General features: G+C 48.2%; 1 protein-coding gene across 1 annotated transcript in view; it reads right to left on the bottom strand.

The window, feature by feature from the left end:
* Window positions 1-7,276: 7,276 nt before the first annotated feature.
* Window positions 7,277-27,061, bottom strand: part of LOC147725968 (uncharacterized) — a 115,817-nt gene continuing 96,032 nt past the window's right edge. Inside the window, exon 4 of the mRNA XM_086962840.1 lies at window positions 7,277-9,299. Within this exon, the coding sequence (XP_086818966.1) occupies window positions 7,399-9,297 (1,899 nt within the window). The 5' untranslated portion in view covers window positions 9,298-9,299 and the 3' untranslated portion in view covers window positions 7,277-7,398. The remainder of the gene's footprint in view (window positions 9,300-27,061) is intronic.

Below are 27,061 nucleotides of genomic sequence, written 5' to 3'. Positions count from 1 at the left end.
AAGCCAACCCGGAAGGAGATGCCCCGGGCCCTACCGGCAAGCAGATCGCAGAGCTGGGAGGTCTCCGGGGTTGGCCCAAAGGCAACAAGAGGGTGGGCCTTCCCGGGAAGAGTTCTGCCAGGAACAGACCACCTGTCCCACCCTCCTGGGCGTACGACAGCAGGCCGTCGCCCAGGTGGCCGGTGACCAGACTGGGTCCCATTGGATCTTCTGGGAGAATGGTCTCCTCTACAGCGAACCTGTCTGCGGAGCTAGGGTCAGCCCGGGTGCTAGTGGTGCCCCTATGTTTCCTAGACTTCCTACAGGGCCTGGCCCACGACGTGCTTCTCGCCGGGCACTTGGGGCAAGATAAAACCTACCAGCGCCTGTTCACCCATTTCTACTGGCCCAGGATGCGCCAAAACGTAGCGACCCACTGCCAGTCCTGCAAAACCTGCCAGGCCAGTGGGAAGAGTGGGGGAAGGCGCAAGGCCCCCTCTAGCCCTTCCCGGTGGTCAGTACAACCTTTGAGCGGGTCGGAATCGATATTGTGGGACCTCTGGACCCCCGAACCGCCATGGGCCAAAGATTTATCCTCGTCCTGGTGGACCATGCCACCAGGTATCCTGAGGCCATCCCCTCCGAACAGTGACGGCCCCCGTGGTGGGGCGGGCCCTGATGGGAATATTCTCCCAGGTGGGATTCCCCCGGGAGGTGGTGAGCGACAGGGGGACCAACTTAATTTCAAAATACATGATGTCCCTGTGGCAAGAGTGTGGGGTGACGTACAAATTCACCACACCGTACCACCCCCAAGGCAATGGTCTGGTTGAAAGATTCAACCGGACCCTCAAGGGAATGATCATGGGCCTTGAAGAGCCCCTGAGGCGGAAGTGGGACATCCTCCTCCCCTGCGTCTTGTACGCATACCGGGAAGTCCCCCAGAAGTCCCTGGGTTCAGCCCCTATGAACTAGTCTATGGTCACCCCGTCCGAGGACCGCTGAGCCTAGTCAAAGAGGGCTGGGAGATGGCTCCCCGAAACCCTCTCCAGGACGTATTTCGCTACATCCTTGCCCGAAGAAATCAGACTCGGAAATTCAGGGAACTCGCAGAAGCCAACCTCGAGACTAGCCAGGAAGAAATGAAACGCTAGTATGACCAGAATGCCACTCTGGTAGAGTTTCAGCCTGGGCAGCAGGTCTGGGTGATGGCCCCGGTGGAACCTTGCGCCCTCCAGGACAAATGGACCGGTCCCTTCAAAGTAGTGGAGCGCAAGAGCCAGGTCACCTACCTGGTAGGTGTACAGTCCCCAAGAAACCCTTGTGAGTCCTCCACGTGAACCGCCTCGAGCCCCACTTCGAGCGGTCTGAGGTGAGCATGCTCCTAGCCACCGATGACGGGGCAGAGGAGGAGACCAAGCCCCTACCCGATCTCCTGTGTGCTAAGGAAAAGGATGGCTCCATAGAGGGAGTGGTTCTCTCCCCCTCCCTGACCCATGAGCAGCACGAAGACTGTTGCTAGCTATTGAGACAGTTCTCGGACCTATTCTAACTGGTCCCTCGTGTCACCGGTTGGTGTGTCCACGATGTGGACACTGGAGACAGCCCCCCTGTGCGGCACAAAGTCTACCTGGTCCCAGACCAAGTCTGGTCCTGCATGAAGAAAGAGGTTTCCAAAATGCTGGCCCTGGAAGTCGTGAAATCCTCTGACAGTCCGTGGGCTAGCTCGGTGGTCCTAGTCCCAAAAGCGGCCGCCCCTGGAGCCACGCCCAAACTAAGGTTCTGCGTGGATTACCGGGGACTCAATGCAGTCACGCGAATGGATACCCACCCCATTCCCCGGGCAGACAAACTCATTGACCGTCTAGGAGCGGCCCATTACCTCAGTACTTTTGACCTGACCTCCGGATACTGGCAAATTGCCCTCACGGAAGGAGCGAAGGAGAAATCCGCCTTCTGCACCCCCGATGGGCACTACCAATTCCGGGTGATGCACTTCGGGATGAAGAACGCTCCGGCCACTTTCCAGAGACTGGTCAACTGGGTACTGGCAGGGCTGGAAGAATTCAGCGCCACGTATCTGGATGATATTGCAGTGCTCAGCACCAACTGGGGGGAACACTTGCGACACCTCTGGGAGGTGCTACTGGCCCTGCGCTGGGCCGGACTCACCATCAAGGCCAGTAAATGCCAGACTGGGCAAGGGCCAGTGGTCTACCTCGGGCACCCGGTAGGGAGCAGCCAGGTGGCGCCTCTCCAACCCAAAATCGACGACATCCTGGCCTGGGAACCCCCTACAACCCAGACCGGAGTGAGTGCCTCCTCGGCCTCACCGGCTACTACTGGGGATTCATCAAAGGGTATGGCAGCATAGTGGGAGCCCTGACAGAATTGACCTCTAAGAGACAGCCTAAGAAGGTGCACTGGACAGCCTGTCAGAAGGCGTTCGACACTTTGAAAACAGCAATGTGCACTGCCCCAGTACTCCAGGCCCCTGACTACTCTCGAGAGTTTGTCGTCCAGACCGACGCCTCCGAGCATGGCATAGGGGCAGTGCTATCCCAGCTAAATAGGGAGGGCCAGGACCAACCAGTTGTCTTCCTCAGTAGGAGATTAGTACCCAGGGAGCGAAGATGGACCACCATCGAGCGGGAGGCCTTTGCGGTGGTTTGGGCCCTGAAGAAACTGAGGCCCTACCTGTTCGGAACGCACTTCCGGGTCCAAACCGACCGCCGGCCCCTCAGGTGGCTCATGAGGGGAGAGAATCCCAAGCTGTTGCGGTGGTCCATTTCCCTCCAGGGGATGGACTTTACCGTTGAGCACCGCCCAGGTACTGACCACGCCAATGCGGATGGTCTATCCAGGTTTTTCCGCCTCAGTGAGGAGAACTCCCAAGGGGATGAGTAGTTCTCCCCGCCTTTCAGCCGGGGGGGACGTGTGTTAGACCCGTCGGCCTTGGCGTGAGCCTTTATACATCCAGGGCCCCCAACGTCACCTGTGCGTGGCCCCCACCAGGACACCCTGTCCTCTGTCCTTCTTACATCCCCCCTGCTCCTCGAGCCTTAGTAGCCACCCCAGTGTAGCCCCCACCATCTCCCCCGGAGCAGGAAGCCTAGAGCCCAGGCCCGACGATAGAAACCCAGGCCAGCCAGCATCCTGACCCCCCCCCCCCAAGAGCAACAGAGAAACCCGCATCAAAGAAACCCAAGCCCCATCACCCCCTGGCCAGCAGTGGGGAAGGACCAGTTTCGCAGTCAAAGGGGGGGAGGTGGGGGGGCGGAGGAGTTTCGATGGCATCTCCTGCCAGGCCTGGCCCCGATCCCTGCCGGGCAGCGGAAGAACCCCTACTCATGACTTCAAAGGGGGATGAGCGCCAGATGGCCGGAGCCCGAGACAATCAGCCCGGCCCCCAGGGACCATCTGGGAGGGGCCGAAACTTGAAAGGAAAAAGATATGCTAGATAACGGCGACCGAGCGAGGGGGCGGCAGTTGAAGACGGGACGACGAGAGTCCTGCAGACCTGGTCGCGGCTCGCCCGGAGAGAAAAAATTACATCGGTGTCCCGTCCCGGACTCCCAGAGCCCTGCAGACCTGGTCGCGGCTCATCCCCTAAGCAAAGAAAGTCTACACCCAACTCGGACTCCTGGAGCCCTGCTGACGTGGTCGCGGCTCGAGTCCCTACAAGCCGTACTGCCAAGCCGTACTGCCCAGCCAGCCGAGTACGCCCCGGACTACCCAGCAGCAGAGTACGCACCGTACTCTCACATCAGCGGAATACGTTTTGCCCTGCAAATACGCCGCGTACAGAGAGATCAGCTGAGTATGCCTCGCACTGGGAGTACGCTGCGTACAGAGAGATCAGCGGAGTACGCCTCGCACTGGGAGTACGCCGCGTACAGAGAGATCAGCGGAGTACGCTTTGCACTGCGAGTACGTCACATACAGAGAGATCAGCGGAGTACGCTTTGCCCTGCAAGTACGCCGCGTACAGAGAGATCAGCAGAGTACGGTTTGCACTGGGAGTACGCCTCATACTGAGAGATCCGCGGAGTACCGACAACACGACGTACTCATCGTACTGCGCAGCCAAAAGAGTACGCACGGTATTGCGTGTGCCCCGGCAGACCCGCCATGCTCCCCGGTACGCCGAGCCCCAGGAAGAGCGTGCCCTGAACTGGGGAGTGCGGGGATACTAAGGGCCACAAGACTTACGTACTGCGCAGTGCTCCCACTGACCCTGTAATACGCTGAGGCTCGTCCGCGCTCGCAGAGGTGGGTTGGTCTCCACCTCACTGCTGTAAACGCCATCGGTATCACGCGACTCAAGGATTGCGAGTCGTAGGCCTGATACCTCGATATTGCGGCCCTCCGTATCCTGCGGCTCGAGGATTGAGAGCCATGCGCCGGACACGTGGCCCCCTATACCCGGACCAAGAGTGTTGAACTTCACTGCCCCCTCAAGCTGTAAGGTCTAGAGACTGTGAGTATCCAGAGTTGCCCCCAACGTCTCCCGCATTTCCAAGCCAGGTGCCCTGTCATTCAAGAAGCGAACCTGAGCCCCCCAAACTCCTGCGTACATACCCCCTGACCTGTTGTAGAGTCATATAAAGAACGTGTTTAACTAGAACCTATTGGTGTGGTGTCCCTTTGTAGTGTGCTGGTGTCTTTATGTGCATGACCATAAATGTGTAACCCTCCTCTCATGGAGGCCTGACTCGAGAGCTCGGTAACGTGCCTGGAAGAGAGGGGTCCCGGGGTGGCCAGGAGTACTTACCTCTGTCCCCCAGAGACCTCCACCTTCTAACACTTACACACACACAGTGTCTCACACACACACAGTGTCTCACACACACACAGTTTCTCACACAGAGCCTCTCACACACACAGAGCCTCTCACACACAGTGTCTCACACACACACACAGTGTCCCCCACACACACACAGGGTCACACACATGGTATCTCACACACACTCTCACACACAGTGTCACACACACGCAGTGTCTCACACACACAGCCTCTCACAGACACGGAGCCTCTCACACACAGTGTCTCACACACTTTCTCACACACAGTGTCTCTCTCACACACAGTGTCTTACATAGTGTCTCACATACACAGTGTCTCACACACTGTCTCAAACACACACACTGTCAAACAAACACACCGTATCTCTCTCACACTCCGACACACACAGTCTCACACACACAGAGTGTCTCACACACACAATGTGTGTGTGACAGTGTCTCAAACACACACACTGTCACACACACAGTGTCTCTCACAGTGTCTCAAACACAGTCTCTCAAACACAGCCGCACACACACAGTCCCACATACAGTATCTCACACACACACAGTGTCTCACACACACAGTCACACACAGAGTCCCACACACCGTTTCTCATACACAGTGTCTCATACACACATTGTCTCTCACAGACACACAGTCTCACACACATTAATTGCAGGTTTGTCCCACGACAAAGCTTGAGCGGCAATAGGCGACAGCGGCGTCCTGCTGTATTACACCTTCATTGCCTCGCCTACTGGAAAGTGCTCTAATGCATTCAGGTCGACTTTGCACTATATAAAACTGCATATAAAAACAAATGTGTGCTGATTGGCAGCTAAATTCCCCTTCTTGCTAAATGCTCTGTAGGTAAACAACGTGACACTCCAAAAAAGTCTCCATGACACCCGATTAGGAAGACATTTTTTTTAAAGGCCTAAGTGAGCAGAAACCCTGCTTTTTGTGGGTGCTGTGGTGAGGGGAGGGGGCAGAGTGAGCAGTTTGTCTTCGCCGTGCTGGTGGAAATGGTGCGTCTTACACTACGTGTGTTTAAAAAAAGACAGACACGCAACAGTCCCCAGTGCCGTGGACGGAAACATTCAGCAAAATTGAAAGGTCTCTGCCCTGTGATGTGGTCACCCCAAAACTGTTGAATGAGAAGGCGGGGTGCACCAAACCTGCACTGCAGAGCGACGGGGTTTGCAGTGTCAGACCAATGTCACAGATGAGCTTGAAGCTTTAAGAGATGCACCGTAAAACCAGCTGACGCGTTCTAATCCCAGCTCACAAGAGATCAACTTGTGTGATCCTGGCTAAATTACTGTCGCTCACATTTCAGTGCCCCTTAGCTGTGAAGACAGGGAACAGTATGGAAAATGCAGGATATTTGCATTGAGGGGAGCTGAATTTTACACGCCTGTGTGAAGTTTTGCTTCTGGGGGAGAGAGAAACAAGAGCTCGCCAGGTAGCCACGCTTATGGCAGACTTTTCTCTTTTTGAGACGGCCCACTTGGGCGGGCTCGTCTGACTTCCTTTTGGCGTAAAAGGTTTATCTTTATGGGGCCATTTTGGCCCCATAAAGATAAGAAACCTTTTACGTCAAAAGGAAGTCAGACGAGCCCGTCCAAGTGGGCCGTCTCAAAAAGAGAAAAGTGTACGTCACACTATCCTCTTTCCCAATGGCTGGCCACCATTTAGTATAAACAGTGATGCCGGCCAATGGGAAAGAGGAGCAGGGCTTAAAGATCGCTAGTCAAAGCTCCTAAAAAACATCAAAGCTCGCAAGCGAGATTGCGCATGTGTGCAGTCTACGCTAGCGAGACCTAAAGATTGTGTAGGGTTGAACGTCTGTTTGCCAGGTAAAAGGTTGCTATTATGTATGTTCAATTTTGTAATACATGTTCTGTTGAACCTATCCATTGAAGGTGCTGATTGATTTTTGCGACATTTATCATCAGAACGCAAGGCTCTCCTGCTCAGGCTAGGAACACCCACTAACCCACATTTGAAGGTAGCTACTTCCCATCAGACAAGCCTATGAGCAAACTGAAAGTTGGTGGCATAAACATAGACATTTTTACCTCTTCCTTTAAGTAGCCGCCCTCCCCTGTAATGGATATATTCTCAATACCAGGTTCTTTAGCATTCCCTCCGTGAAGTGTTTACTATGTGTCACATTTTGTAAAAGTGAACTTTTAAACAGGGTTACTAGTGACCTACAAAGAATGGATAGTGACTGTAAAATGTGAAGGTTCCCTTTGAGGTTTCCTGTACTCACACACCTGTCCCAGAGGAAACCCTGCAGCTGTGATCTATCCTGAAACAATTCCAAAATATATTAACTGCCTCTAGCAGTTTCTGGACTTCTGTCTTTCTCCCTGGATTTTAACTTCTTGCTGCTGTCATCGAACATCAATCTCTGATGCAGAACATGAAGGTTCGGCACTGTTGCAGACATTTGCACACAAAACAAAACATTGGACAGAGGTGGTTGTTGTTGAACATATTTATCCTGTATACGGTGCACAGAACTCTTCGCTGGTGAAAATATTATACAATGGAATTAAGTGTTTCATAGCTGAGAGCATATGTACTCACAATCAACCATAAGGATGGTCAATGTTTTTGAATCAAGGTGTACTTTGTGTGTGCAATTCCATATGTTTTACTAGGAGTCCTCGTCGTGTAAAGGCTCTTGAACATTCTTTGCATGGATACAGCCTCTCACCCGTGTGTATCCGTCTATGTCTGATTAAATTTGTCATTGCTCTGAACGCCCTTCCACATATGCTGCAAATATTCGGTTTTTCCCCAGTATGCACCAGCTGATGAGTCATCAAGGATGATGAAGAACTGTATCCTTTACCACATTTACCACACATGTATGGCTTTTCCTTTGTGTGTGTTTTTAGATGAGAAGTGAGCATACCTGGCAGGCGAAAATTCTTATTACATATAGTACATTTGTAGGGTTTTTCATCTGTGTGTATTCCTCCGTGTTTGAGTAGCTCTGTTGTTCTTTTAAAACATTTTCCACATTCATTACATACATATGGTTTTTCTTCAGTATGTGTTATTTGATGCTGTTTTAAGGCAGCAGGAAGACTGAAACACTTTCCACACGTCTTACATATGTGTGGCTTCTCGTGTGGGTGTGTTTCCTTATGTTGCTTAAGAATTTCTAATGAACTAAATGTTTTACCACATTTAGAACATCTGTTGATTTTCAGACCAGCATGCATTCTTTGGTGACTAGTCAGACTTGATGACCAGCTAAAACTCTTCCCACATTCATTACAAGAAAAGGGTCTTTCACCAGAATGTACTCTCTGATGCATGATCAAGTATGTGTGCCGGCTAAAACGTTTCCCACATGCATTGCAAGTGTATGGTGTACCCATTTCGTGTACTACCATGTGTTTTTGGAGATCTCCAGACAGGGTAAATCTATTACCACATTGCTCACATGCAAATGGTTTCTCTCCTGTGTGTATTCTCTGGTGCATGACTAGCTGTGATGACTGGCTGAAACTCTTTTCACATTCACTACATTTATAGGGTTTCTCACCTGTGTGCACTGAATTGTGTGATTTAAGGTGTGTTGATCGTCTGAATCTTTTGCCACATTCATTGCATTTATATGGCCTATCTCCAGAGTGTATTCGTTGGTGAGTCATAAGGGAGTGACATAAGGTGAATTTCTTTCCACACTCCTTACATTCATATGGTTTATCTCCACTGTGTGTTCGCTGGTGTGTTTTTAAGTTTGACAACTGATTAAAACATTTTCCACAATCATTACATGTGTACGGATTTTCTCCAGTGTGGATTCGGTGGTGGGTACGAAGCGACGAGTTGTCACTGAAACGTTTACCACAATCAGTACATGTATGTGGTTTCTCTCCTGTGTGTGTTCTTTGATGCCTTTTAAGATGCGCCGACTGTCTGAAATTCTTTTCGCATTCAGTACATGCATATGGTTTCTCTCCTGTGTGTATTCGCTGGTGGAAAACAAGATATGTTTGGCTCCTGAAACCCTTTCCACATTCACTGCAAGCATATGGTTTCTCTGCTGTATGTGTTAGTTGGTGGATTTCAAGATGCGCTAGTTGACTGAATTTTTTATCACATACGTCACAACTGTAGGGTTTTTCCCCTGTATGTACTCTCAGGTGCATTTTAAGGCTTGATGACACACTGAAACATTTGCCACACTCCTCACATAAATAGGGTGCTTCTCCTGTGTGTACTCGTTGATGAATCATGAGCCCCGAGCCGCTGCTGAAACTTTTCCCACACTCGCTACAGATATATGATTTCTTTCCAGCAACTTTCTTCCGTTTGGCAGTTTCTTTTAGTTTGCTGAATTTTTTTCCACACTCAACAGGTCCATCTAACTGTTTTTTTGCAGGTGTCACAGGATGCTTCTGTTGCGGATAGGTGACATCCTTGGGAAATTTGTTAAAAGGCTCCAATTTCTCAGAAGAATGTTCAGAATTACCCTTCGTATGTGGGGTCCTCAGTGCCATAACTATAGGTAAAGAAAACAGTGGAACACAACAAACAATGAGCATGAATTATATAAAACTTTACAACTTTATAATCCTATTTAGTCAGTGGATCCCAGCAAACATGTCTGCATTTAATGGCCTCTGATCGTTCAAAGCCACAGTTGAATGTATCGATGGTACTTCTGTGTTATGGTACAGGAAACAGTATTGCAAAAAACATTCAATTTTGTGTGTCATGATCAACCCAAAAATTCCAATTTAAACCATCTGCTAATTGAAATAACATGGAATAAGACTACTGTACACTTTTACAGCGAGTAGCAAGACCCTGGTTACAGACAAGAGTAACTATCACAATTAACAAAAAATAGGCAAAATATTTACAGCCAGGAAGGTGAAAGTCATCATAGAAGTGATTAATAAAAAGTAGGCTTTCACAAATACACATAGTAGGACCACTGAAGGCATGTGTAAGTAATATCATCTGTTAGCTACTTATCAATTGTAGTCATTTTTAAAATAAGCATTAGCAACTGCAACATGTCTGGATTGTATTCTGAATAATACACAATGTAAGCCATATGGCGACACCATTAGGTCATCCACAGCAAATTGCAGGCACTATATCACGTCACAAGAAAGCCATAATGTTATAGTAATGGCTCACGGGTCTAGTCGCAAACTGCATTTTGTGGTACGCCCAGTAGTACTACAATAATATCAATAAAGTAATAAAAGATGCTATTCACAAACCGAGGACCCTAAATCTCCTCCTCTTTAATCTTTTCTGTGGGGAGACCCCTCACACATATAAGTTTCATACTTAGTAGTAAATGTGGAACATACTGGGGAGTGGTTAAAAATAGGGGGTGCACATACTACGAAATACAGGGGATTTAGGGAGGAGTAAAGAGGAGTCAAGACAGGATTAATGCCCCATGATTAAGACAGGTTGAGGGAGAGACAGACACACACCCACAAAGGAGTAAGAGTAAGGCCTTTCCTATTCATAAACTGCACTTCTTACATGCACAAAGGACCCACAAACAAAACAGTAATAAATGTACTCCAGCTCAGAGCTAGAATATGTCCAGCACCACACATGGTCAACGACAGGTACTGCAAGATGCTCCCATAGAAAATAATTGAGGTAGGGAAACCCCATAGGAAATAATGTTAAATAACATGATTTAAAATAGTTAAAAATATGAATTCATTGTTGCATGTTAAAGAAATACTTGCATATAAAACTTGTTTTATTTTAACATATTATAATAAACATATTAAAATGTAGAAATGATTGTAATACATTTCTTAAATATTATTAAATTACATGTAATTAATTCTATACATACTTTTTTATACTTACATTAATATTAAATAATACATAACAACAAATAAAATGTGGGTGAGACTGGGGAGGATGTAGCAATATGCAGCTATGTTGCTGCCTTGAGGTCTCTGGCTGTTACTTGCATTTTCAGAGACTTAAAAACAAAATGATTACAGACTAATTAATTCAATATATGCAGCAAAAAATTACAAGAACAATTGTTGTCTATGGAAGATTCTAGCATGGGATATGTCATAGAAATTATTCCTGGGCATGTGAAACAGGAAGTACCAGGCTGAGAAGTGGACAAGGTGAGGTCTGACGCCTTGCAGGTAGCAGCTCAAAACCAGGGAGGCAGGCAAGTGCATAAAGACAGAGATTGGGAATTGCAACCAGAGGGTGAGTACACCAAAACAAAGACAATTTGTGCTTTCCTTTGATGTGGCATTACAAAATATGTTCATCACAGTCATAGATGTGCTTGTAATAAGGATTGAACTTTTTCGCGCGCATGGAAGGCTAGATCTGGGGGAAGGAACAGCGTGAATATCTTGGTCAAAGATAATGAAAGGAAGGTGGAGGAAATTGTAAGAGTGGTCTGTGTTCAGTTGAAAAGATTGTTAATATAGCCTAGTAGCCCGCTGTCGAAGACTATACCGGGTGTTAAAGGCCCTGGACCTAATTTAACTGTCAGAGCTACAGGTGAGGGCCTATAACGAGGGAGAGGACCTTTAACAACTGGCATATGCTGAGGCAGAACGGCTAGAAAGCTATTTGACATTCCAACCACTAAGGGTAGAATGTTTAAATTAAAAAGAGGGAAACATGTAAACAAATATTGGAATGTTGGAGCAGATTGCTTAGACTTTATTGCAGTTTGACAGTGAATGGTGTAACACTGTATGTAATGACAGATTGAGGGTCTCCATAAACAAATGAATGGAGAAGATCAGTTTCAGAAATTTCCCTATGTAGAGCTGATTGAGTCAAAAATCAGACTCTTTCTAAACAGTAGGACATCCATTGAGGTTGTGGGACACTTCAATGAAACCTGAAGGTTAAGAACAATTGGACCATGTATGCTGTAAATGTGGCGGGAGGTAGATCTTCTCTTTTAGGTTTCGACAATAACCTTGCAGACCACTTTCTGTGTGCAAGTGTAGTGAAGACCGTAACCAAAATTAGGTGAGAAGATATATCGGTGAGAAACTGATTAAGCTTAAAGGATTTGCCACATGATTGTGGTAGAGGATAATGCCCAACTGTTTTTGCACACGGTTTGACGGAAGATAGTTGAGCTGAGGGAAGAGTTCAAGAAGGAGTGGCAAAACTTGGCCGGACTTTACCGCAGGAATTTAAAGTTGTGTGGTCGGTTCCATTGGTTTTGTTGCACAAGCACAATGGCAAATTTAGAAATATGTACACTGGCATGACCTCAGCAACACAGGCATGTCCCACTATCCATCAACCATCACTCAACATATTGGAGATGCTATATTTAAAGAAGGATGTATCTTTGTTAATGCCAGTAGAAAGGTCATATTTGCACAATTACATAGAGTTCCACAGTGATTCACATCATTTGACATGCTTCGTAACCACGAATGGGACCTAGTGATACAGAAGAGTTATCTTTAGCTTGGCGTAGCTGCTCTTTCTTTCAAAGAGTAATGCATCTCTTAAATAAGGATCAGAGAGGCTCAGTGGATTTTTTCAAGTCAATATCCTAATACTTGGAATAAATGTGTGTGAACATATTAAATCATTGGAATAGATGTAATAGCGTCTACTGCATTGAAGGAAGGATGACCCGCCACAATCTTTAAGTCCAATAATTAGCTTAATGAGTGCATGACCAGAAAGCCATGCAGGCAGACACAAAACCTGAACAGCAATTGGAAAATCCGAGAATGCTACTGTTAGAAATGGGGGTCTCTAGTTGTCAGGGGTTGGTTCCTTTGTCAAAGTAGAGGCCCTTGCTTCTAGTCAGGGTAAGGGGGATACACTTCTAAAATAACCCCTGTTCACCCCCTTGGTAGCTTGGCAGGAGCAGTCAGGCTTTTCTCAGAGGCAGTGTGTAAAGCATTTGTGAACACATACAGTAACACAGTGAAAACACTACAAATGGACACCACCCCAGTTTAGAAAAATAAGTAGTCTTTATCTAAACAAGACCAAACGACAAAAATCCACAATACAGTATCAAAAATAATGCTTTCAAATGGTAGAAATAGTTCTGTTCGATCAAGGGGTAAATGCAACACTTTATCAACAAAGTACCTTAGATGTGTCACGCAAAATAAACAAAAGATACGCAGGGAAGGTGATGCGTCAGTTGCTTGCTTCAGGGAAGGTGCTGCATCGGTACCTTGCTGCAGCGCAGTGGAGGTGATGCATCGTTCCTTACTAGAGAGGAGGGGATGCATCTGTTTCTTACTGTGTTCTGGTTACGATGCAAAAAGATGGCGCCTCGATGCATGGCGACGATCCGGTGCGATGCGACAAAATGGAGGCTAGATGCGATGCGACGGTCTGGTACAATGAGTGATCTTTTGCAGCTGCACAGAAGGTGCCACGACGGTCTTTTCACGATGTGTCCGGACCCGGTGTGGATGCGGCGTGCTTCTTTCTAGTTGCTTGGTGAGGCGTCGGAACCAAGTGCGGATGTGGTACGCTTCTTCCCCGTGGCTTGGCGATGCGTCGGGAATCGGTGCAGATGCGGCACGCTTCTTCTCGTTGCGTCGATCTTCTAGATCCCAGTGACACACAGTCTCTAGAGGTCCTAAACAGCAACAGGCACCACTCTGCAGGTTAGAATTCCCAGCAAGGAAATTCAGGGGAGCTGGTGGTTAAGTCTTTGTGTTCCTGAGACTTCAGACAGGAGGCAAGCTCAGTTGCAAATTCTTGGAGATCTTCCTCAAGATGACAAAGCAAATAGCAAAGTCCTTTTCCCCTTTCCTTGGCAGCAAGTTGCCACTGCAGGCCACCCCAGAAAGCAAACAGCACAGGGGCAGTATTCCTCTTCAGCTTATCCGGCTCTTCTCCTTGGCAAAGGTTTCCTCTTGATTTCCCATAAGTGATCTAAAGTTCTGGGCTCTGGGTCCCCCTTTTTATACACACAAATTGGTGCAGTTTCCTGGCAGGAGGTGGAGACAGCGTTGTTGAAAGCAGACCTGGCCCAGGCAAGTGAAAGGACATCTCTCCCCCCTACTCTAAATTCAACCCAGGTCCCATTCAGCCCAGCCCTGACTCATCGGACTGCTGGAGCTGCAGTCCCCTCCCAGCTCCTGTCACTCACAAGCCAGGCATTCAATACACAGACCTAGCAGAGGCACACTGGATGGTTAGGCAAGAAAATAACTACTTTCTAAAAGTGGTATTTTCAAACACAGAATGTAAAAATCACCCACACTAAAAGATGCAACTAACATTCTGAGTTCAGGCATATTAACTTTATTTTCCTATCTTGATCCTAGTGCCAGTTATGTTTATAAGATGTTATAAACTAACTAGCCCATGGGAACAAATAGCCTGGCAATAGTGAAAAACGAAATTGGCAGTATTTCACCATCAGGACATGTCCTACCTTTCACATTCAATGCACCCTACCTGCAGGGGTACCTTGGGCCTACCTTGGGGGTGACTAATAATAATAATAAAGACATTTATAAAGCGCGCAGCTACCCCAAATGGGGTGTCCAGGCGCTTACACGGACAGTACCCAAGGTAGAGGAGAGCGCATATCTAGTCATTACAACTAAAGAGCCAGGTCTTCAAGGCCTTTCTGAATTCCTGTTCGGACTGCATCATGCATATGTGGGAGGGAAGGTTATTCCAGCACTTGGTGGTCCCCATCCTGAATGTCTTACCCCCCATTCTTGAATTCGCAAAACTGGGGATGGAGAGGATACGTTTGTGGTTAGAACTTAGGGGTTTGTCCTGTTGATATGGGCGAAGTCTCTTCCTCAGGTAGTTAGGCGCTTCCCCTGATACGCTTGGAAGGCAAACGTAAGGGCCTTAAATTCGATAGGTGTGGCTACTAACATGTAGAATCGGGAAGGTTTAGGGATGGGCAAGTGTGTGCACTTCCCAAGTTGACATGGCAGTCCCAGACTGCACACAGGCTCTGCAATGGCAGGCCTGAGCCACATTTTACAAGTTGCTTCCGTGGGTGGGACAATCAGTGCTACAAGCCCAGCAGTATTTGATTTACAGGCCCTGGGCACATATGGTGCACTGTACTAGGGTCTGACAATGAAATCAAATCTGCCAATCATGAAATCACTAATCCATTGCATCAATTTACAACAGGGAGCACTTGCACTTTTGGCACTGAACAGCCATGACAAAGTGCCCAAAGCATCTAGACCAGCAAAAACAGATGAGGCAACATCAACAAATTGAAGGGAGACCCACGTCAATGGTGCCAAGTCTAACAGTTACCTGTTTGACTTAAGCCTCTGATAGGTCAAGATTCCAGAGCATATGAGACACAGTATCGATAGTGATGAGAATAGCATGTAAATGTAAAAACACACGACATCAACTACGTTTTTTTTTAAAGAAAAGGAAACATATACTCAGAACAAAAACAAAAGCTAACATAGCACTGCACCTGTAACATAACAAATAAAAGGTAATCTCAATAGAGCTAAAAGTCGCAGTACTTGGAACGCATCCCTGTAACTCTGTTTCCACCGCAACCACCTGTCCGAATCCTTAGAAGATAACGTTTGTGCAATTGACAAATCCTGTGATGAACCAAAGCTTCCTAGTCTCACCATATCTTATCATTAATGATTCATTGGCCACATTAGTCATCCATCCAGCCTGACCAATCAAACTCAGCATCTGTTACACTATGCTATAAATCACAAATGATGTTTGCTTCTTCACTTGTTAAACGCACCACGTTCCTCTTATTACACAATGCCTTACAAGTCAACAAAACAGCTCCCTGTGTCAACTAGGCAACCATAACTGGTGCTGCAGATGTCACTCATGGTTTACTGCCAAAATAAAGTGTGCTTCTTGAGAAAACTCACACAACTCGAATTCCTCTGAATCACTTTGGACAGTATCTGAATCACTTAGCCAACCAGGTAAAAATGTAGTCTTGGCCTCCTTTCCCCACCTTATCTCAAAGCAGAAAGATCAGTTGTGCTGTGGGGAATGATGACAAAACCTCAAACTTTAAGTTTAAAGCAAACATCAACCATTCAATCAAAAGCCAGCACTGTTTGGATCCCCTCTTTGAGAAAACTATATGCTCTCCCAATAAGTCCACCGAAGCAGGACTAATCAGGGCAACCTGTAATTGTTTAATTTCCTGTTCAGCCAAACCCTCATGCATATGCGCAAACAAAACGAGATCCAATATCTGTCACAATCTCTATGGGAGACCCCTCTGTTGTAATACTTTCTGAAAGAAACTTGATCACACCCCGAGTGTAGGCAGGATCAGCAAAATAAAAATAAATCCATCTTGAATAATAGTACACCACTGAAATTATACACCCCATACAAGTAGGCAGTACATTACATAGACCTGCAAAGTCCATGGCCACCTTCTCCCATGAACTACCAGATATGGGGACAGGATGCAAGGGCTTCTACGCTGTTTTCTAATGCTTATCAGACACTAACAATTCTCTGCAATTATTCACACCCCTTCCTACTTGTGCATCTAATGAGGGCCACCAATAGTACTGGCTTAAATGAATCCATGTTGTGGTAATCCCCAAGTGTCCTTCATGGGCCAATATTAACTAAGGTTTGCCTTAAAGACATAGGTGGAACAGAAAGGTCGGACCTCGTTATCATTCCCAGGACTAGAGATTGTCAGAAAGGAATGCAATAGCTCTCCTCTCTGTGGTTAAACGTGGCTTCGGCTTGACCATATCTGATGTATTCCATGACTTTGCAAAAGCTAACATTCATATAAGCTGCACATTCATGGACAGCATCTAAGCAGCCACCACATATCCCATATCATCCGTGTTATCTACAGTCTTGTTTGTCGAAGGCATGGGAGATAAGTAATCTATCCCAGCATTCTTACTACCTGGCACATGCTCACTTAGAAACTGTACTCCCGGAGTGTAGATAGAAGTCTAACCAGTCTGGCTGTGCCCTTAGACACTTCATTGGCACTCAAAAAGTAAACTAAAGGCTTGTGACACAAACATTTCAAACTGAACTAAAAATATATGTCTGAAAATTCTCAAGAGCTCACGTGCAAGCAAGCCCTTCATGCCCAACAGTGCTATAGTTTGTCTCAGCTGGTATCAATGTGTTTGAAGTGAATGCCACCTGACATTCTCTGGCATTCCCCCACTGGCCCAAAACAGTCCACAACTCATGTAAGATGCCATCCACTGTGATCACACACCTTCCACCTGAAATAAAGAGTTCTAGGCAGGTGGCTCCAAAACCAGCTTCAGTACTTTACCAAATGCTTCATCAGCTTCTACAATCCACTCTCATTTACAGCCTTTCTTCAATAATGGTCTATGAGGTTGGACTAAACGTTCATAACCCTCCAGAAAATGAGCATACTACTCACTTAACCCGATAAAGGTCCATAAGGCACCTTTATACACAGGAGGAGTTGCTGCTTTAATGAGTTGGCTTAATTCCGTACACTGAAAAAGTATGGCCTAAATGTTCAATCTCCGGATTGCACTTGTCAAGTCTTACCATTGTCTCTCTGTCCTTAAGTATTGTCAGAACTAGTTCGAGAATTACATCATGTTCTCTGGGGGTTTAAGCAAATACCAAAATGTCATCTTGGAATGGTTTGTACACCAGAGATTTCACTAAGGACATCCATCATCTTCTTGAAAAGTATTGTAGGGCATGTCCAAGATGGCACCCATGTAGGAGCAGAACTACGGAGCTCCGCTGCACTCATTAGGCCATCAGCGGATCGGGGGCCGTGGAGTAACCCTGAGGTGGCGGAGTTGTAAGGCAGTGCCCGGGGGAGAGCAACGGCTATTCCAGTTTTACCACAGAGAGACCAGACTATCCTGATTGCGATGGGAGGATCAGCTCAGCCAATCTGGAGCTAAGATGGCAGCCTGAGCTGCTGAGTTGGCAGAGACTCCCTGGCCTCTCGACGGACCCAATGGAGATCTAGGGCAACCCTGGGCCTTACCCTGTCGGGGTGATGACAGTAGACCTGGTGTTCTGGGCAACGGAAGACAAAGAAGTAGAAGTAACGCTGACGAAGGCAGACTAAGATCTTGCCAGCAACGAGGATCGCGGTGAGGAGTCGCTGCCTGTGCAACGGATTGCGGTGCACCGTCCCGCTTAAGTGACTGTGCGCAGGAGAGAAGCCCCTATCATCCGCTGTGCCCGAGTGCCTGGGACTGTGGCGTTGGAGGAGGCAGGAGCCTTCCAGACGAACAGAGCCTGCCAAAGACTTCCCTCCCTTCTCAGCCCCCTCCTCAATCATCACAGTAGACCAACACGGGGGAGGAAGTTCCCGTCACACGAGACTTCATGGAATCCTTATTTCACATGCTACATGACAACATAGCGACCCTGAGGCAGGATGTGGCTAAAAATGTCAAGGAACTCCGCCGGGAGGTGGGTGACCTGGGCCAACGAGTTGACATGTTGGAAAAAGGGACTGATGTTAGAGAGAAGGGATTGGAGGCCTGCCGCAGCCAGATCCTTTAGCTCCGAGACCGAAATGCTGACCTCAACTATTGCCTAGAGGACCTAGAGAACAGGACCCGTAGATCTAACATCCAAATTAAGGGGGTCCATTGCAGGATAAGCAGGCAAATTGGAAGACTATGTGCTTCGGCTATTCTGCCATATTGTTCCAGACCTAGCTGACAAAGATCTGATCCTGGACCGCACAGACGGGGATGGTCACCTGTCGGGGGCACCACAGGATATCTTAACAGGTCATCGTGTTACAGTGATGTAGGGCCTTAAATCTGACAACCTCCCTCCTGTGAGAAAAAAGGGTTCGCTACAAGTGGGGAAATCGGTTTTGTCTTATCTTTGCTTGGGGAGCAGAGGCACATGTGGTCCGTACACTACACAAAGCAGCGTCGATCCTGGGGCCCACCCAGGAGGAGCTTGACTTTCAGCCATGGCAGCTACCCCTCCCCTCAGCCCAACTCTACACACCAGTCTAGACCTCTGAGCCATAAAAAGAGGAGTAAGCCATCGGTGAAAGAGCTTCAAAGAAAGGTCAGCCCTGCTGCAACAACTCGCGCATGGGGCATTGCAGTTGAGGCAATTACAGTTCTAAAACTTTTTTTCACAACTTAAACAAAATATATATTGTAGTGGGTAGCCACAGTATCCAGTAGGCCCAGTGTTAGTCATGGGTGCATGATACAACTGTTTTTGTAATTTTTTTTTAACTTAATTCTCATTTATGTCATGGAATTTTAGCTCACTGTTATATGTTGATTTTTTTTTACAATTTGGGGTGCCTGTAAAGCCTCACTAGCCAGTAGGCCCAGGTGTAGTGAGTGGTGCATGGGCCTAGTCTTTCTGTGGGGTGTCTTGAATTTAAACATTATTGAGGGCATGGATGGCATGGGATTGTGGTGATTTTTGAGTGTTTTCCGACTTTTTAAGGTGTTGTTGGGGCCTGGCCATGTGGGTGGGGGCCATTTTGAGGCCTGGTACAGGCAGGGCCTGACCATGTGGTGGGGGGTCAACGGGCCATTTTGAAGCCAGGCAGTGTGTTCAGGCCTGCACATAGTTTGCCTTGATTTCAACCATTATGCCCAGGGGTACTCAGTGGTGCATGGGCTTAGTCTTTCTGTGGGGTGTCTTGAATTTAAACATCATTAAGGGCATGGATGGCATGAGATTGTGGTGATTTTTGAGTGTTTTTCGACTTTTTTGGGTGTTGTTGGGGCCTGGTCATGTGGGAGAGGGCCATTTTGAGGCCTGGTACTGGCAGGGCCTGGCCATGTGGTGGGAGTCAAGGGGCCATTTTGAAGCCAGGCAGTGTGTTAAGGCCTGCACCCAGTTTGCCTTGCTTTCAACCATTATGCCCAGTACTTAGTGGTGCATGGGCCTAGTCTTTCTGTGGGGTGTCTTGAATTTAAACATCATGAATGGCATGGGATTGTGGTGATTTTTGAGTGTTTTTCGACTTGTTGGGGTTTTGTTGGGGCCTGGCCATGTGGGTGGGGGCCATTTTGAGGCCTGGTACAGGCAGGGCCTGGCCATTTGGTGCGGGTCAAGGGGCCATTTTGAAGCCAGGCAGTGTGCTCAGGCCTGCACCCAGTTTGCCTTGCTTTCAACCATTATGCCCAGGGGTACTCAGTGGTGCATGGGTCTAGTCTTTCTGTGGGGTGTCTTGAATTTAAACATCATAAGGGCATGGATGGCATGGGATTGTGGTGATTTCTGAGTGGTTTTTGACTTTTTGGGGTGTTGTTGGGGCCTGGCCATGTGGGTAGGGGCCATTTTGAGGCATGGTACAGGCAGGGCCTTGCCATGTGGTGGGCGTCAAGGGGCCAATTTGAAGCAAGGCAGGATGTTCAGGCTTGCACCCAGTTTGCCATGCTTTCAACCATTATGCCCAGGGGTACTCAGTGGTGCATGGGTCTAGTCTTTCTGTGGGGTGTCTTGAATTTAATCATCATTAAGGGCATGGGAGGCATGGTATTGTGGTGAATTCTGAGTGTTTTTCGACTTTTTGGGGTGTTGTTGGGGCCTGGCCATTTGGGTGTGGGCCATTTTGAGGCCTGGTACAGGCAGGGCCTGGCCATGTGGTGGGGGTCAAGGGGCCATTTTGAAGTCAGGCAGTGTGCTCACGCCTGCACCCAGTTTGCCTTGCTTTCAACCATTATGCCCAGGGGTACTCAGTGGTGCATGGGCCTAGTCTTTCTGTTGGGTGCTTTGAATTTAAACATCATGGAGGGCATGGATGGCATAAGATTGTGGTGATTTCTGAGTGTTTTTTTACTTTTTGGGGTGTATAACTGATGTTACTCTGTCTTCCATTGCTTTTAGGTGCACAAGAGAACCACCAGTGCCAGGAAGAAGTCCTGCAGTGGTGTGTGCAGCACAACGTCACGTGACGTCACATGTGGCCACAGACAAGACAACTCTGCAACTCGTGCAACTGCGGCCTGCTGTTCTGACATCTCAAGAAGATGGCCCCAAAGAAAGTTGGCCGTAGCGCCTCAGCGAAAAAAGTCGCCAGTGGCACTGCCAGTAAGAAGGAGCAGAAGAAGCAAGTGGCACCATCTATCAAGGAGACTGGTGTGTCCGCCCGACACCTTTTTTGGGGAAATAAACTATGCCTGCAGCAGCAGCGGTGTCCGCCGGGGACCAAGCTGGAAGCAGCACCTCTGCTTCATTGGGCTCAGTGCCACCACGCCAACTTAGGTCCAAGAACATAAGTGCTGCTGCGGCAGCCACTTTGGTTGTTCAATCACCATCGACCAGTGATCTTAACTCATCACAAGAAAGTACCATCCAATGAACGCTGGGTGTAACTCAGCTGACGAGTGTTGAACAACCACAGCCACAAACACAGGTGCAAGTAGTACAAGCGCAAGTACATGGACAAGGAGAGGCGCAAGTAGAGCCGCAAGGAGAGGCGCAAAGAGAGGCGCAAGTAGAGGCGCAAGGAGAGGCGCAAGGTGAGGCGCAAGGAGAGGCGCAAGGAGAGGCGCAAGGTGAGGCGCAAGTAGAGCCGCAAGGAGAGGCGCATGGACAGGTGCATGGAGAGGTGCGACTAGAGGTTCGTGGAGCGGCACAACTGCCTACAACGCTTGTTCCTCCAGAAGTAGGTGCATGTCAGGAAATTGATATTCAAGAGGAGGTATCATACGAGGAAGCCACTCCTCCTGATGAAGATTATCCATTGTATTCCAGATCCCAAGCAAGAAAAAGGTCAAGGAGGGATACTACTACTACAAGTTCTTCTTCAAGCCCCCTTCCTTCTGATGACCTTGATCATGATTGGAACCCAGCCATGCAGTCTGAGAGTGAGTCACGCCATAAGACGATAAAGGTAGCTAAGCCTAAAAGGAAGGCTTCCGCAAAGCTTCGACTTATGGGGATGACGACGAAAAAGAAGTGGTGTCTTCTGCTGCTGATGAACAGTCTGACGATGACCCAGTCATCACAGTCGTCACTGCAGCCCCAGCAGGCATGCAGCAGACAGACATTTTCACCCTATCCCAAATGGCTGCTGAGCGGGATATGGGCGGCGGGGCACTGGTACCACCACCGTTAACTACAACACCAACACAACCTACAGCTTCCATCTTTTTTAGTCAGGAGGGCCAGCATGGACCTGTATCCAGCTCGTCCTCAAGTAGTGGTGCTGTAAGGATAAGTTACTTACCTGTAATCCTAGTTCTCTTCCAGGGGTATCCTCATCAAAGTCATAAGCACTGAATATTCCCGCCCATGTGCGGGACCCCGGAAACAATATAAAAATATATATGTATAAAACACATATATCTCGCTCCACATATATGTATGTACATATATCATTTTTCTCACATCAATGCAGCCCCAAAACTGAGGCTAAACAATGCAAACACATATACATGAACTGCAATTAGTAAGGAATCAAAAAACACATTAGGTCAAAAAACCCTTGAACTTTGTGTTTTAATGAGTCAAACCACTCATAAATCCTGAAAATTGCTTATAAATAGACATTGTTAGCCCTCAGGCTGCATTGCAAAACAATATCATAGAAAATGAAACCATTTTCACAATAACTGGCACTGTGCCTTTAAGGCAGCCCTGACCCCAGGCTTCCCATCATGCCTCAGGGGTGACAGTTAGGTCAGTTGTTCTTTGCATAACCCTGAAGACAGGGCTCACCACAAGATTGAAAACAAAAACAGTACCAAATCTCATTTACCTGGGGAGGCGGGTGGGTTGCTTATGACTTTGATGAGGATACCCCTGGAAGAGAACTAGGATTACAGGTAAGTAACTTATCCTTCTCTTCCAGGGGATCCTCATCAATAGTCATAAGCACTGAATAGAATAGCAAGCCCATCAACCACCTGCAGGTAAATGAGAAGTACATGACCCAACCAATCATAACAGCCAAAAGAAACTCTAGCTGTTAAACAGATTCCTCAGGGAGGCCTGGCCCACCTGGGTATCTGCTCTCGTGTCAGAATCTAGACAGTAATGTCTGGTAAATGTATGGACAGACCTCCAGGTCGCCGCTTTACAAATCTCAGACATGGGCACATCCTGCAGGTAAGCCGCCGTGGCTGCTCTACCTCTAGTAGAATGCGCCTTAGGGGAACCCCCTAACGTCTTCCGTGCCAATTGGTAAGCAAGCTTGATACACGAAACGATCCACCTGGAGATAGAACGTTTCGAGGCTGCATGACCAGTCCTGATCGAACCGTAGTTAACAAACAATTGATCAGACTGTCGAATAGACTTGGACCTGTCCAGATAGAACTTTAAAACCCTTTTCAGGTCCAGAGAGTGTAAAGCCCTCTCAGCTGGAGTAGAGGGATTAGGAAAGAAAGTGGGTGAAGAGATAGACTGATTGACATGAAAATCAGACACCACTTTAGGCAGGAAAGAAGGATGCGTTCTAAGCACCACTCTGTTCAGATGAAAAACCGTATACGGTTCTTTAGTACATAGGGCCTGAATTTCGCTCACCCTACGGGCTGACGTAATCGCTATCAAAAAAGCCGCTTTCCAGGAAATATGCTGTAAAGAAGCTTTATGAATAGGCTCAAAAGGTGAACCCATCAATTTTGATAGGACTAGGTTCAGCTCCCAAGGTGGAGCAGGAGGCCGAACAGGAGGGTACACTTTCTTTAGACCCTGCAGGAAATCTTTTACTGTAGGAAGCTGAAAAAAAGAAGTTTGTGAAGGTGATCGCCTATAAGCGGCTAAATGCACCTTAATGGAGTTAAACTTCAAACCTGCTTTAGTCAGGTACAACAAGTATGGGAGAACTGCTTCTTCCTGACTTTTTATCGGATTGTGACCATTCTGCATGCACCACATATAGAATCTCTTCCACTTGCATGCATACGAATGTCTAGTGGAAGGGCATCGTGCTTCTTTCAGAATGGCCATGCAGTCCTGTGGCAGCCCTAGGTGTCCGTACTGTATGACCTCAGGAGCCAAGCTGCCAAGTTCAGTGACGGAAGGTTGGGATGGTGAATCCTCCCGTTCATCTTCGACAACAGGTCCTGCCTGCATGGAAGCCTCTTGTGAGGAGACACTGATAGGTGAAGTAGGTCTGTGTACCACCATTGTCTCGGCCAGTCGGGTGCAATCAGGATCATCGTTGTGCACGAGTGGTTCAGCTTGCTCACCACCTTCGGGATCAGCGGAAGGGGTGGGAAGGCGTACACAAACTGCCCCGACCAGTCCATTAACAGAGCATTCCCTCTCGTTCCTGGTCGATAGAACCTGGAGGCGAAGCTTGGGCATTTGGTGTTTTCGTCGTCTGCGAAGAGATCTATTGAAGGACGACCCCAAGACTGGAAAATGTCGTTTAGCACTTCGTCGTTGAGAACCCAGTCTTCTCTGTCTTCGAAGTGCCGACTTAGAGCGTCCGCCCTCACGTTCTGCTCTCCTGGGAGGTGGACTGCCTGAACAGACAACTTGCGAGCTAGAAGCCAATGCCAGATGCGCTGAGCTTCCAGAGACAGAGTCCTTGAGCGTGTTCCTCCCTGCTTGTTTAAATAGTACATCGTGGTGGTGTTGTCCGTCTGTACTAGAATCATTTTCTCTTGAAGCGAGGGAAGGAACGCTTTGAGAGCCAGGTGAACCGCTCTCAACTCCAGCAAGTTGATATGATAAGTGCTTTCCTTGGGAGACCACAGACCCTGCACTTGTAGGGGTCCCATGTGCGCTCCCCATCCTTGCAATGATGCATCTGTGATGATCGTTTGTGTTGGAGGCGGCTGATGGAAGAGAACTCCCATCTGCATGTTCTGTCTCTTTGTCCGCCATTGGAGGGAAGATTGAGCAACCTCCGACAAAGTGATCCGATCGTCCCACTGATCTGAGTGTTGGTCCCATTTGTCCTCCAGATCCTGCTGAAGAGGACGCATCCGAAGTCTGGCGTTCGGTACTAGGAAGATGCAGGAAGCCATCGACCCCAAGAGCGAGGCTATCTTCCGCACCTTCTGGGTCCTGTGGAGAAGAACTTGCTGGCACTTGAGAGCTATCGAAAACTGTCTCTCCTCCGAAGGAAACACTTTTCCTACTTCGGAATCTAGCAGAGCTCCTAGGAAGTGGATCCTCTGAGTTAGTTGCGAGACAGACTTGTTGAAATTGACATGCAGGCATAGACGTTGACAAAGTTCTATGCATGTCTTGAATTGATTCCTTACATTGCCTGGAGTTGGACCTTTCAACAGCCAATCGTCTAAGTATGGGTATACGAAGACTCCCCTGCGGCGTAGAGCTGCCGCCACCACTGCGACACACTTGGTGAACACTCTGGGAGCCGACTTCAACCCAAACGGGAGGACTTTGAACTGGTAGTGAGAGGTCCCCACCCGGAACCGAAGGAATCTTCTGTGATCTTGCCGTATTGGAATATGGAAGTACGCATCTTGAAGGTCCATCGAACACATCCAATCCCCCTGCCTGAGATGTGGATATATCTGATGAAGCGCCAACATGCGAAACTTTTCTTTTCGTACATGCAGATTGAGTGTTCTCAAGTCCAGAATGGGCCTGTATTCTTCCTTCTGGCCCTTTTTTCTGACCAGAAAATACCTCGAGTACACTCCTTTTCCCCTCTGTGACACCGGAACTCTCTCGATGGCTTCTTTCTCGAGGAGTGTAGCTACTTCTGCTTTTAACCTTCGTAGCTGGTGACTTGATGTTGACATCGGGGAAACGTGCGGAGGTAGACGATGGAAACGAAGACAGTATCCATTCTGCAGCGTAGACAACACCCATTGATCTTTGGTGATGGACTGCCACTCTTTTCTGTGATGCGCAATGCTTCCCCCCACTGGAGTGGGTAACGGCGCTGGGGGAAGTGAAAACTCATTGCTTCTGCTGCGCTTTATTGAAGTTGTTGCCTTGGCGCTGGTTTCCATTTCCCTTGGAATTGCCCTTGCCTTTGTACTGTGTCTTTTGTTGGCCTTGTTGGTTCTGGCCTTTCTGCCATTGAGGGGTTTGAACCCTCTGCTTCGAATAACCCTTGTTGTTCGAACGGAATTTCTTCTTAAATTCCTTTTTCTTCTCGAGTCCCACCGCTTTGAGAGTGTCTAACTCGGTCTTCATCCGCTGCATTTCTTCATCCGCACTCGCTCCAAAGAGAGAAGTGCCTGAAAAGGGAAGGTTCAGGATTCTTGCTTGAGCCTCCGGTTTTAATGCTGTGAGGCGTAACCAAGATGTTCTTCTTGCTGTTACTCCGTGCACATAGCCATGTGCCGCCAGAGTTGCCCCATCTGCTGCTGAACCTATAATCTGGTTGGAGACTTGACTGCCCTCCATCAGAACCTCCTCAAAGTCCTTTCTGTCTTCTTCAGGGAGCTTTGCGGTAAATCTCTGAAGAGAGTCCCACAGAGACCTGTCATACCTGCCGAGCAGGGCCTCCGCGTTAGAAACCTTGAGGAAAGAGGCTGAGGTGTTACACACCCTTCTCCCCCATGAGTCCTGCACCTTGCTGTCCATATCCGGAGGTACCGTGGATGAGGAAGCCACCGCATTGGATTTCCTTGCCGCCGTAATGATCACTGAATCTGGCGGGGGATCAGCTTTGAGGAACAGAGGATCCTCTTCCGGAGGACGATACTTTTTGAGAATCCTCGCTGGAACGGACTTCACCGTTGCCGGAGTGAGGAAGACTTCATTCACATGATCCATTATACCCGGAACCAGCGGCAACAACGGTTTGGGTGCTGATCTGTGTTGCAGGGTTTCGAATATGACAGTCGTCTTGACTTGTGGAGCTGTCATCGGCACTCCCAGTTTCAGGGCTCCCCTGCCCAAGATATCTTGGAACGAGAAAATATCCTCAGTTGGAGACACTCTTGAGCGTGGACTGTTTGTAAGAGTCGGGGAGTAATCCCTGTGCGATCGTGTTCTCGACAAACTTGAAGAACTACTTGCCCTCCTGGACCTAGTTGTTCTGCTAGAACGCGTCTTGGAACGAGATCTCTCTCTGTGACGAGAATGCCTCCTGCTTGAGTGTCTAGAACGAGACCTTTCTCTGCGGGGAAGAGGTTGGTCTCGATATCGTTTTAGGCGCTCTGCCGTCTCCTTGTCCTTTGCCCAGTGGTGAAGAGGTCTATTCCACCTTGGGGAAAGATGAACCGAAGGAGATTTGTGGACGGGATCCCTCTCAGGTGTACGCGACCGTAGAGGTCGTTCCGTTCGATCCTGTTGTGATCTTGCAGGTGATTCGGACCTCCCCCTGTTGGATGCGCCGCTCCGTCCATCCGAGGATCTCCGAGATGATGAGGATGAGGAGGAAAGGCTCACCAG

Source organism: Lissotriton vulgaris, chromosome 3_1, assembly GCF_964263255.1.
Source record: "Lissotriton vulgaris chromosome 3_1, aLisVul1.2, whole genome shotgun sequence".
Classification (NCBI taxonomy): domain Eukaryota; kingdom Metazoa; phylum Chordata; class Amphibia; order Caudata; family Salamandridae; genus Lissotriton; species Lissotriton vulgaris.
This window is presented reverse-complemented; position numbering and strand designations above follow the sequence as displayed.